We start from the raw sequence: 12,177 nt of genomic DNA, 5'->3' as shown, positions 1-12,177 counted from the left end.
CTTAACTACTTTAATACCTTCGCGAGTGTTATACACTATTCCACCTTATAAGTATTACTCGCTATTATAGCTAAAAGAGACCTAGAGATTAAGTATATCGATATCGATACTACTTTCCTAAACGCGTACTTAAAAGAAGATATATATATAACAATTCCGAACGATAAGACGCTAAAGATATAGAATAAGCTTCACCTAAAGCTAAATAGAAGGAAAGATATATATCTAAAGCTCCTACGCTCTCTCTATAGCCTGAAATAAGCACCTAAGGAATAGTAGCTCCTTATTAAAGATAAGATAGAAAAGCTAAGTCTAGAAGCGTTAAAAGCTAACCCTAATCTCTTTATCTTTAAGAATAGAGCGTACGTATTAGTCTTCGTTAATAATATACTAATTATAAGTAACCCTACTAACTGCGAATATCTTAAGAAACAGCTCTTAAAGACCTGGAAAAGTAAAGACCTCGGAGCTATCGATACGTTTATAAGCCTATAAGTTAAGAGGGATAAGAAGAATAAGACTCTACGGATTCATTAAACAGCTTACATATAAAAGCTACTAGAAAGGTTTAGAATAGCTATAGCTGAAGGTAATACCTTACCTATAGCCGCTAGAACAGTACTAAGGGAGTTAGCTAAAGATAAAGGTATTATACTAGCCTCCCCTAAAGAAATCTCACTGTTTCAGCAGATTATTAGCTCTCTAATATACCTCTCGAACCTTACACGACCTGATATTACCTATATAACAGGCTAGCTAGCGCAGTATATATTAAATCCCCTTAAATCTCACCTCTAAGATACAAAACCTCTCCTCCGATATCTATAATATACAGAAGGTAATAGAATAACGTTTAGAATCGGAATAAAATACAGGGGAAAGCTAGATAATAATATATTCGATATTTAGACTAACACTACATAAGGGACAGAATACAACAGGAAATCGTTCTAAGGATAGATAGCAAGGTTCTACAGGGGTCTAATCTCTTAGGCTACTAATAAGCAAAGGTCTATAGCTCTCTCTAGCTTAGATTCTAAGATAATAGCTACTAGTAATAGCTCCAAAGAAGTAGCTTAGTTACTTAAGCTATAGAAAGACCTCGATATAAAGCTATCCCGAATTCCTACGCTATATCTTAATAACGCTAGAGCTAAATCTCTCTTAAAAGAACAGAAATTCTATCTAAAGGCAAAGTATATTAATATCTACTAGTTCTATATTCAAGATAATATAGTTTCATATAATAAGTTAATAGTAAAACACGTTCCAGGTAATAATAATATAGTAGACACTCTTACGAAAGCTTTACTTTTAGAATCGTTTAAATAATACAAGACGTATATAAGGTTACCTAGTAATAACTTAATCTCTAATAACAACTCTAAGATTAATAATAGTTAGCTAATTAATAGTAGACCTGTATAAATCAAGGCTATTTCTAGTAGTAGAACCTATAAAAAATAGAATATTCTTCACGGAAAATCAGTCCTTTAATAAACATCTTCTTTAATAATAATATACAACTATGAATTAAGTAAAACATAATATACAACTACTATACTTAATAGTTAAGACGAATCTTATTCCACAGTTAAAGGAAGAAGGAAAGGAAATAGAACTAGAAAAAGATAACCTTTATATACCCTAGAGGCTAGAGAGAAAGCTAGTAAGGAATATCTTAGTAGCTATAAAAGGAAAGTGCGAGGTAGCTATAAAGAAGGGTGAATAAGAGCAGCAGGAGCAGGAGATCATTAATAAAAGAGCGATTTAGGTGCACTCTTATACTGTTTTATATGCCTTAATATTATAAAGTTACTGAACTCCTAGGAAAACAGGAGACGTAGATATTATATATATACTAGTATATTACAGGAGTTAATAAAGCACAATCGAGGCTCCTTATATAATACAAGTTATTAGTAATACTTCAGCGATACTCTAATATCGCTTCAGGAATATTCAGCGCTATACTACTTTAGAAGGCTCTATTTACTACAGATATAGAGAATAGGGGGGCTATTAGAAATATAGGGATTGTAGGCGTAGACTCAGTACTATAGGCCGTACTACTGAGTACGCTACCCCTTTATATAGGAGATTCTCTCTCTCTGTAGTAGCTCCTGATGCAACTGTAATTATGACAATATCAGGCACTGGACTGGCCCCCCTAGCACTGTGTCTAAGCGAAGTGTTGGAGGGGGTAAGGTAAACAGTGACAAAAAAAATAGTCCAACATCTCAGCATCTAGATATAGGCTTACTCTGGAAAATGGAGTTGTTTTCTAGCAAGGCTTGTAAGGTGTTGTTTTTAAAATAAAGTTTGAGGAGGTCCGAGACGAGCACTCAACGCAACAAAAGCCGTCTTTGTGATCTGGACTAAAGTCAAGGTCGCCCTCGCGACTTCCGGCTCAGAACCACCGCCTCTTTTATTTCTCCAAGAGAATAATTCAAACGAATGGTCTGCCATGTTAAGAGACTCTAGTAAGGGTTACTACTTTTGAGAGACCTAGCTTATGCACCCGTACATTCAGGCGCATCCCGATAAGCAGGAGGAAGCACGCCCTCCAAAGCAGCTTTGATCTGCAACGCCAACGTCCTCGAATGCCACCTATGAAGCGACGTATACCCACCCACAACCCAAAAATTCTCCACTCTTAGATGCCTTTTCCACATCCCACGAATCTCGCCCTCCTCATCCAGTCCCCAGGTCGCATCAACAGGTATCTCAGTCTTGAATATCTCACTGGCTGTATCTCGCGCATTCTTGTCTGAGTATCCAGTGCACCAGATCACAGCATTAGCATCGAGGGTGCTGCCATCTGAGAACTGCAGTCCGGTAGCAGTGTATACTGTTGGTTCGACGTTGGCTTTGATACCTACTTTTTTCTCGGCTATCAATGAGGTCGCTCCGGTATCAATGTAGTGACCTCCCCCAGTTTCGAGTAAGTTTGCTACCAACGCAGCTTTGGGATCTTGGCTATCGTACACAGGGAATCCTGCAGCAGCTAGATCTGAATAGCGGTCTGGTTCAAGCGAAGCGAAGTGTCTGAATAGATCTCTAGCAAGCTGGCCATCTAGGACTGTTGGAATGGTCATGAAGCGCTGATCAGCTGCTTCGACTCCATCATCGTAAGCGCCGAGACCAAGTTTACTTGTCACGTACTGGAGAGGGCAGATGTATGTCGGGGATCGTACGATCATGGTGGTTTTGAGCCCGGAATTGTGACAATCTTCGAGGATGTCGAATGCCGTGTTTGCTGAGCCAATGATGAGAACGGTGTCGACACCTTGGTCTCGCAGCTGGTTGGCGTTTTTGTATTGTTTCGAGTGGATTTTGATCCCTGGATAGATGTGTGCGTCTTTGATTATGGGCATGTTGGGCCTCTGTGAACCGATACCCGTGGCTTGGACTAAGTGATGTGTGTTGATGGTGTAGATTCCCGCAGGTGTTTTGAATCTTACACTCCATCGCTCATCAGGTAGCTGTATCGTCTCAATGATCTCAGCCAATGTGATGAAATTGAGATTGAAAGCCTTGACATAGCTTCTGACCTGTTCCGCCAGCTCATCTTTACTGAGCAAATGAGGTGATTGTAGTTCTTTGTCATACAGCATGTAAGGCAGCTCGCAAAACGAGGTGGCGATGTGAAAGCGCATACAATCATATCTCAAAGCCCAGTTGTCCCCAACATGAGCATTCCTGTCTATCATGATGCTTTCCACTCCCAGTGTTTTGAGACGCGATGCGAGAGAAATGGCACCATTACCTCCTCCCACAATCAAAACGTCTGTGTCGACACTTGCTGCGTAAGGCAATACTCGGCCAGGGGACTGAAGAAGAGTCACATCTTCGGTGCAGATGTCCAAACTATCAACTTTTGTACTCAAAACCCAGATCTTCCATGAGATTGACTTGTCGTCTTGGGTCTGCTCGTCAGCTGTAGTGGGCAAAAGCAATAACCGCCCATTGCCAGTCGCAGCTGGAGATCCAGTCCGGAAGGTAAATTTACAGTCAATGAATTGCTACGTCCACGAAAAGGCATGTATCAGCTAAATGAGTTTGGAATTCTCGACGACATGATTCTAGAATTGGGTAGGATAAGAGGGGCTTACCAGCACAGGCGTCGCTGGTACGAAATGAGCCTGACCGTCCAGCTCAAAGGATCCGTCAATGCCTCTAAGGGTCTTCGTCTCCAACAAAGCGGCCGAAATGACCGCTGGAGTCATGAATGTTCGCAAGTGCCAAGTCAATGCCAGCTGGTCTTTCCAGTACGCTTGTTCAGGGAAGAAACAGTTTTGCAACATTGGAACATCTCCAGTAGCTAAAGCTTCATTGAAGGTCTTCAGCAACGTAAGGGCTTGAATGGTGGGTTCATCGCCGCACATGCTATCGGGTTCCATGGTCCCCGGTGTGATGTTTGGCACTGGATTTTGCGAGAACATTGTCCGTAGATCAGCTTTCTGGGGGTATTCGAGAGCAGCATCGTGCTCCTGTGGACTCTGAGTCGCTGATTGATTGTATCAGATCGTGATTCTCAGTAGTGATCGTATGTGGGTATTGTAGAGACATACTGGTATCCATTGTGGCGCTATTCTTACACGACTTGCGAAGCGTCCGTGCTTTTCTTGTATTAAAACGATTGATTTATAATTTGGGGGATTAAAATGAGGAGGAGAAAGTGGCGTGAGAGAGGTCGTCGAGATACGAATACATTTATCCACCTTGACAAGGCTGCACAAGCAGCTGTACGCGCCAGCCTCATCAATCTGGGTGATTGCCAATGGGATTCAGCGGATCCTTGTCGGGATGTACGATGGTGGGTAGCTCATATACCTATACATACCCCACTATGTCCGTGTTGGTGTTGCTAACTCGGCTTCGGCTAAATGTCAACAATGCTGGACTGTTTCTTGCTACGCTAGCAAACTATTCCTAATGCTCTAATGCCCTTCACTTTTGATTCACAGCATAAGGAATTTCTCTCAAACATCGAGACCATAAGAATCAGGTGGTAGGCACAATCAACCCGCCGCTGCCAAATCTGGCTCTTGGCCACTATGGCTGCCCCTGACAATGCATCTCGCTAAGGCACACAGTACCCTGCCGCTCATGCACCATATTTGTTTCGTCACATTAAAACCAACAGATTGTGATAACTTTTGGGGAGGCCTTGGTGCCAACAATTAGGAATTGCTTTGGACTTGTTGATGCATTACTGAAAGGAAAATGAATTGAATTAACCGGCATTGTCATTTTGATCTGGTACTGAAGCGGACAGCGTTGTGATACTGTGACCAATTGATCTACATTTCAACAGCGATCAGACATTGTGGTCATGTTAAGTCAGGCAATAATTCCAATGCTTTTGGGAGGCCTTGGACCCCTTAACCAAGAAACATAAATGAATCTGGTCAAGAGGGTGCTGCGGTACGAGCTTGCAAGGCTTCCGATTCGGCATCCAATTCCTCGGGTTCGATCATTTACAAGTACCAACAATGAAACAGACATGGAGCACGTACCACGGAAGGTTTTATCTTCTCCTTTTCTCAGTTTTTGAACCTCGATCTCTGCTTTCCTGATTGATGGTAGGGAGTCACTCGTCTTGTTTTTCTTCACGCCTATGGAGATACCTGAGAGGTGATTAGGTTATAAGACTTCAAATTATGTCACTCTCTGCCGGTGAAGTGGCAGCAATCTTGTCAACACCTGCTCTGGCGCCACCTCCGGGAGTGACTCCCAATTTCAATGAGCCTCCAAACAAGAATGCCCTGGCTTGGTTCGTGACCACCACTTGCATGGTGGTAGCAACGCTTTGCGTCCTTCTTCGTGGATATGCAAAGATATGGTTGACGAGAAAAATTGAAATCGAGGAAGTCCTGATGGTTTTGGCATATGTGAGGAACCGCTTCGCCAAATTCAATGTTGTATAACTGACGCGGAACATACAGGGTGCCTACTGGGGAACAGCTTTTGCCGGATACTCGTTGATATTTACACCTGGATACTATGCCCACCAATGGAACCTCCATTCTGGCGATCTCGTCCAACCATTGTACCTCATTCTCGTCTACGGATGCGCATACTCTGTCGTTCTCCCTCTCTTGAAAGCGGCCATCTTACTCGACTGGTGCCGAATATTCGTCCCTTCCAATCGCACAAGGAACTCATTCTGGTGGGGCTGCATGTTCATCATATTCGTTCAGGTTTCTTGGGGACTTGCTTGTATCATCCTATTGAACATGCAATGCGTTCCGCATGCTGTTATTTGGAAGTTCTACCTCCCCAGTAAATGCTACAGCCTCCACAAGGTTATGCTTACATCGGCCTGTGTGCAAGTTTTCTCGGACTGGTGTATGGTGTTACTGCCTCATAGAGTGATTTGGAGGTTGCAAATGAATCGACAGAAGAAAATTGGCATATCGGTTCTCTTCGGGGTTGGAATAATGTAAGATCTATTGCTCATGTATCTCACAAAACAATCAACTGAAATCAGCAGGGCATCGATCTCGGCATCTCTCCGTCTATCGACAACCATCACTTTCGCAAAAGAGCCCGATCAGATGTACTTCATCGGCGCACTCCTCTTTTGCGCCTGTGCCGAGATGACATGCTGCTTCTTCATCTTCTGCGTGCCATGCATACTCGCAGTCATTAAGCAAACAGGGCTGGCCTTCAGACTAAAGAGATTGCTTGGTATCAGTCTCAAGGCTAACGAGAAAGTTTCCGACCCCAACCACCCACGTTCAACACACGGCATGCACAGATCTGATATGGAGTCCACCAATGTAATTGAGTTTGATGAGAATTCGACCGTGTCACTTGGACGCCTCGAAGCTTCAGAATCGCAAGAACACTTGCGTCCGACGGAGGCGAAAAGCACCATGTACGTCACTCGGATCACTTATATCGACGTCAGCTCAGCTACGAGCGTCGATGATCAGGGACGCGAGTTGCAGAGGAAGGTTATCCCATGGATCAAAGAATTGCTCGCTGAAAGCCAACTTAATCCTCACAGAGCTCTTCAGCCAACAACTTCTTCTCCTTAGTAAACGCGAGATATCTTCTTGTCTGGAAATATTGGTAAACCTCCTCATTCCAGAACAATTCTACCTTCTGCACCGCCGGATGAGTAACTGTTTTGCTTCACAAACGTCTGCGCATGCTTCGAGCAGCATTTCATTTCTCGCTTCGCCTTTCGGCTGCTCCATGATCCGCCCAAGAACATCATAGGTGGAAGCCACATTTCGTTGTCTGCAGGTCTCGCGGATGAAGTAAATGAACATGACGATGCTGTTAATGACCAGTAGAATAAACATGGTTGCGTGGTAGTTTATGGCCTGCCTTCTTACAATATTCCATAGTTCATCGTGCGTGTTCTTAGACAATTGTAAAGTTGCTGTGATTGACGTAGTAAGATTGCTCATCGGAGCGAGCAGATCGGCCATAATCTTTTGGGGTGCCATTCTTGCTTAGTGGTGATTTGAGATTCAGAGAAATGCAGAAATTGGTAGACAAATAGGATTTTGCAAAGTCCATGCATTATTTTCAAAAAAAAACTGCTCATGGGGCTAGCAGAGCCTACCGACCAGGGCTTTTGCTGGTACCGAGTACGACCAACCCGGAAGCTCAGACTAAACCCGAGCGTGAGCGAAGTCCGACAATTCCAAGCGGTGTCACTCGGTTGCTCAAAAGAGCGCCGAAAGTCGTCTTCTCGGGCACTGTTCATGTTACAAAGCCGCTGTACGTCTTTGTAAACCGTGCTGGATCAGTTCAATTCAAGGGACGTTATGCTCTTTGTACCACAGAGACATGGAGAGTCGCCCATAATAGTCGGCTTGCCTGTGTGAGACTGCGAGCTCTAGGCAGGGATTCGAATTTGTTAATCGATTTAACAGTAAGATGCCAGCCAGACTGGATCAGTACCCCGTCAAACTCGAAAATCCCCAACGATCGATTCGATCTACCAGAGATCCAGAAGCATTTCGAACATTGATCCCCTCGACGGTATTGAACAACGAATTCAAGATTCCTCCTCCAGGAGCTGATTGGTCCTAGATTTTCTGTCAGTACTTCCCCATAATCAAATCCACTCTAATCTTACGAAATTCATGTCATCCCACTTCCCACCAAAGTGTGACGCAGTACCCTGATCCTGCTGCGGCAGTCCACTTCCATCCGTATCGACACTTCCCTGACGAGTCTCCGGACGATTCCCAGTTTTCTGCATGTGGCCTTGAGCTTCAAACCGAAGCTCTTGCAGGACTTCACTGCAGCGATTTGCAAAACTTTCCTTTTCGGCGGCGACTTTGATCTGGGATTGGCATGCTCCGCCGGCTTCGAAGTATGATATCCAGGTGTATGCAGGTTCAGACTGGAGTTTGATGACGCGGACGTAGAGGACGACAACAGCGCAGTAGCCGCAGTAGTGCGCGAACTGTGCTTGTCAGGTCTATATCTTTTTGATTATGATGATTTGGAGGGGATCCTACCCAGGAAGCCGCGAAGTTCTTATCTCGCTGATACAAACTGTCAATCAGCTTTACGATATCCATGGCGGCCTTGACACACTCGGCAGTGTTGTCTTCGCATTCTTGGCGAAGTTTATATCCGGTTGAAGATCTGAATGCATCACAACTCATATCTTGCAACAGAAATGGTCGATGAAGTAGGATTCGAGCGTGGGCATAGGCCATTTGAAGACCTGTGTATTGCGCAGCAAACAGAGGACTAAGAGTAGCGGGATCGAGCTCAAAAAAGCTATTGACATCTGCACGCCATTCTTTGAGTCGACTTTTCAAACTTTTTGCTGATTGGAGTTGGACTTCGATGGAAGACTTGCGGATACTGTAAAGCCTTCGAAGTACTTCGCTGAGGATTTGCGCCAGTCTAAAGATGATGTATCAGTTCGTATTCGAAGAGCTAGGATGTAAACATACTTGATGGAAAACACAGTGGCTTTCATCGAGCTTTGAACTCCGTCGCTCATAGTCATGAGACTAGTGGAGGAGAGATCCTCGTCTTCAACTATACGTGGGAGATCTTGATCGATATCTTCATCCTTGATCAAACTTGGACGACCAAGCGAAGAGCTAAGATGCTTGTCCATCGTGTACGCAAACCAAAAGGCTCTCTTCTGGCATTCCACTTCAATCATGTCGTCATTCTCAGAACATCTGTCTTGTCTGTGGAGACCTTTGGAAAAGATCAACCCAACAGTGGCGGTGAATGTACTCCAGCATTGATGGACTCGAGAACGAGAGGAGAGGTAGATGCACTGCAGGAGTCGTGCTTGAATAGTGGGGAGTTGAATTTCTCCAGTTTCTTTCTTCAATTGTGCGTCTGCAGCCTGAAAGTAGTGGAAGCTATATAGCGTCAGCAACAATGAGTGGTACTTACTTGGGCGAAGATATACCTCATGTCCTCATCCATCTCGTCTGAATTTTTCAAGGAGCTTTCATAAGCCAAAGCAAAAACCATCAGTACCACAGCGTTCTTGCTGTGTTCAAATGTCCCATGGCTCATCGACCTAGGGGCAGAAACAAGCGACTCCATCCATTCCTCGACAGTCTTTTGGTGGAGGAATCTATGAAGTGCAGCGCCAAACTTGAAGTACTGGGTAATCATAGTCTGAGCAAGCCTGTAGGTCGGAAGAGCAAAGAATGATGTATCCATATCAGGCAAAGGAGGGTCCCCGAAGCTGAAGATTGAATTTTGATGATATGCGGATCGATGGTTCAAGTTATTCTGAGTTCTCTGGAAAATACTAGCTCCATTCGACTGCCCCTCCCGTTGGAAGTGCGGTCTGTGACGTGGAGCAGCATCGTCCTCTACAGTCATTCTTAAGAATTTCTGTGGCCTGGTATCGATATCGTCGTTAGATTCTTGACCATTCACATTGTAGAGATGCAGCGGCTGCTCCCAGAACTGCCCTTGGACCCTCGGCACTGGCTCTCGGCTGGGGGACAAGTTGGGCCCAGGAGTTGCACGTTCGGTATCCAACTCATTACTTCTCCGTCGGCCATTGGACATATCTTGGGCAGAACCAGCTGCGATAATTGGCGGTTTCTTGCCACGAGTGTACGGTGCCTCGTACTTGCACACTCTCGAGTACTTGACACATTTCTCACATGGAAGCTTGCCATTGCACTTCGTGTGCTTGCTATTGAGCGAATCAGAAAGGTCGTATTCAGGCGAGAGACCATCTGTACACTTTACACTCATCACAGCCACGTGAAATCCGTGACTTTTGTCTGTTCGGATTTGGTTCTTTCCTCGGCTCTGGCGCTGGGTCCGAGTCTGGTGATTGTTCGCTGGAGCGACGTTGGATGCCGAACCCAAAATCCACAACAACGGACATCTTCGCAAAAGAAGTGGCGGAATTTACATGTGAGTATGGATATCGTATGGGGCTGATGATATATCCTATTCAAAGGGCCCTCTTGTTGAGTAATGTCGAGACGTCAGCACGGAAAGCGTGTCTCGGACTTCCGGAAAAGCGGACTTCGAGAGCTTCGCAGTCTTGGCAGTCAAGCGAGTCGCGGCTCCTCAACAAAACATTCTTCCCAAGAATTCGTGACCTGCCAAAAGTACGCATTTAAGGTGACTAGAAAATCATGCTATGGTTTTGTTATTCTCGAGCATTGAAGTAAACTTGAGAAGCATTTTCAAATTACGTAAAGCCAGCTTTGTCGCTTGGAGACTAAAGTCTAGAGGGAAAGGGGGAAAACACCGGAGAAAGTGGTCATCCATGGTAGATATCAGCTCCGGAAACATAAGTGTCTTCGCTTGCGGCACATCATTATAATCACCGTATAAGTTTCAAGTGTTCTGATCTCCCCAACCATCGTTCCCCAAATTCCCCAATGGTCCATTCCGGTGAGTCGGTGACCAAAGGACTTCATCATCAGAAAATCGTTCGAATCTGAGGGTCAACTTGCGCGCATAGATGCAGTTGTTCCACTGGTCACCAACTTAAGTCGGATTCATCGTTCATTAAGCTCTCATTTAAGCGAGATTTATAGCACATCTCCTTGTTTCTGTCTGGTCTCTTCATCGCTTCTCTCTACTCCCACAGTCTCACAAGCGAACTCCCGACCTCACAACACATCAACAACGATCTCCCCCTCCCCATCCGGCCACTCAAACCCCCTCAGATACCTCCGCAACAGCTCCCTCTCAACCAACATCCCCTCCATCCCCCTCCCCTCATCTCTCGCCCTCACCCACTCCACACCCCTCCTCTCAATCCTCCTCCACAGCACCTCTTCCTGCTCCTCCAACGTCTCACCCACCCTGAAAACAACAAGCACAACACCCTACATTCGCGCACCCTCCCTCTGCACTACCTCCCGATAATACTCCCTATCTGATTTAGAATACAGACTTAGATCCAGGACTATATCTTTCTCAGCTTGGCTTAGTAAAGTGGTGAGTTGTGATTTCAGGAGAGTTTCCGCCTCATCTTGCAAGGAGGGGAGTTGCGAGGAGTTGTAGTCAATGCCGTGGACGCCGTGGTGAGCGTGGATGAGGGAGTCGATGCTGAGTCTTGAGTATTTGTGTTGAGATTGTAGATTTTGAGCCATTGTAGATTTTCCGGATCCTGGGATTGATGAGAATGTTGGTCTGATTGGGGGTGAGGTGGTGGAAAGTGGAGGAGATGGTTGAAGAAAGTAGGTACCTGTAATGCCACACGTCATGACGATGACTTTGTTGCCTAAACTGTGTACTTTTTGGATTGCTCTGAGGACGTTTGGGGGGATCGGATATGGTGTTAAAGATTCTGGTGTTGTTGGATTTGCATTTGGTGATGAGGTTTGGGGTGAGGATGACATTTTTGAAGTTGAGACCGATGCCAACAATGAGTTATCCATGGTTTGACAATAACGGGCAGTACAATTAACTTCCAATGTATCCGCGAAGCACTCTGCGTGAAGTCTGTTGATATGAGGCAAGATGCTGTGAATTGACTCAAGGGACAAGAGGGGAGTGAGTCACGAGGTGCAACGCTTGCCACGTGATCATAATGGTCGCCCTTCAGTTGAAATCTTTCAAGCTATCAACCATTAATGGCAACCTGTCTCCAAATAGTCTCCTCCACGACTCATCCGACTCGAGTCCTCTGATATGCTCAGGGGAACGTGAAAAAAGCCGTTGTTGACCAAATCTTGGTTATAT

General features: G+C 45.0%; 4 protein-coding genes across 5 annotated transcripts; 1 reads left to right on the top strand and 3 right to left on the bottom strand.

The window, feature by feature from the left end:
* Nucleotides 1–2,279: 2,279 nt before the first annotated feature.
* On the bottom strand, nt 2,280–4,668 carry ONS95_010912 (uncharacterized protein). The gene is made up of 3 exons (XM_058504498.1): nt 4,575–4,668; nt 4,116–4,510; nt 2,280–4,025 (listed from the first exon to the last, which is right to left on the bottom strand). Exons 1-3 carry the CDS (start codon nt 4,582–4,584, stop codon nt 2,514–2,516), a joined length of 1,917 nt encoding a protein of 638 aa, XP_058359054.1. The 5' UTR covers nt 4,585–4,668; the 3' UTR covers nt 2,280–2,513.
* Nucleotides 4,669–5,445: 777 nt separating this feature from the next.
* ONS95_010910 (uncharacterized protein) lies at nt 5,446–10,458 on the bottom strand. Of its 2 annotated transcripts, XM_058504495.1 has the most exons (6): nt 10,212–10,458; nt 9,416–10,162; nt 8,940–9,365; nt 8,493–8,889; nt 8,105–8,437; nt 5,446–8,054 (listed from the first exon to the last, which is right to left on the bottom strand). In XM_058504495.1, exons 1-6 carry the CDS (start codon nt 10,358–10,360, stop codon nt 7,920–7,922), a joined length of 2,187 nt encoding a protein of 728 aa, XP_058359051.1. In that variant the 5' UTR covers nt 10,361–10,458; the 3' UTR covers nt 5,446–7,919. The 2 variants fall into 2 exon arrangements, with proteins under 2 accessions (XP_058359051.1, XP_058359052.1); XM_058504496.1 differs by having other exon boundaries at nt 9,416–10,458.
* ONS95_010911 (uncharacterized protein) lies at nt 5,596–7,049 on the top strand (the record flags this gene model as incomplete). The annotated part of the gene is made up of 3 exons (XM_058504497.1): nt 5,596–5,897; nt 5,952–6,448; nt 6,500–7,049. Exons 1-3 carry the CDS (start codon nt 5,667–5,669, stop codon nt 7,047–7,049), a joined length of 1,278 nt encoding a protein of 425 aa, XP_058359053.1. The 5' UTR covers nt 5,596–5,666.
* An 860-nt stretch (nt 10,459–11,318) lies between the features above and the next one.
* On the bottom strand, nt 11,319–11,834 carry ONS95_010909 (uncharacterized protein; the record flags this gene model as incomplete). Its single annotated transcript, XM_058504494.1, has 2 exons — nt 11,319–11,602; nt 11,681–11,834. The coding sequence occupies 2 exons, from the start codon at nt 11,832–11,834 to the stop codon at nt 11,319–11,321; spliced, it is 438 nt and encodes a 145-aa protein (XP_058359050.1).
* Nucleotides 11,835–12,177: the final 343 nt, after the last annotated feature.

This window comes from Cadophora gregata (assembly GCF_030347475.1).
Source record: "Cadophora gregata isolate MNR1 chromosome Unknown scaffold_5, whole genome shotgun sequence".
NCBI classification, from domain to species: Eukaryota; Fungi; Ascomycota; class Leotiomycetes; order Helotiales; family Ploettnerulaceae; genus Cadophora; species Cadophora gregata.
The sequence above is the reverse complement of the archived record's forward strand: the minus strand, read 5'-3'. Positions and strand labels throughout refer to the sequence as shown.

What these genes read in the sequence shown, in the direction of transcription:
- ONS95_010910 (XM_058504495.1), bottom strand. Translation starts at nt 10,360, where the DNA reads ATGTCCGTTGTTGTGGATTTTGGGTTCGGCATCCAACGTCGCTCCAGC. An exon ending in GGCTGTGATGAGTGTAAAGT is followed by an intron (nt 10,163 to 10,211) that starts GTACAGATGGTC and finishes TTCGCTCAATAG; the next exon opens with CAAGCACACGAAGTGCAATG. An exon ending in GCCACTGTGTTTTCCATCAA is followed by an intron (nt 8,890 to 8,939) that starts GTATGTTTACAT and finishes CATCATCTTTAG; the next exon opens with ACTGGCGCAAATCCTCAGCG.
- ONS95_010912 (XM_058504498.1), bottom strand. An exon ending in TACCAGCGACGCCTGTGCTG is followed by an intron (nt 4,026 to 4,115) that starts GTAAGCCCCTCT and finishes TCGTGGACGTAG; the next exon opens with CAATTCATTGACTGTAAATT.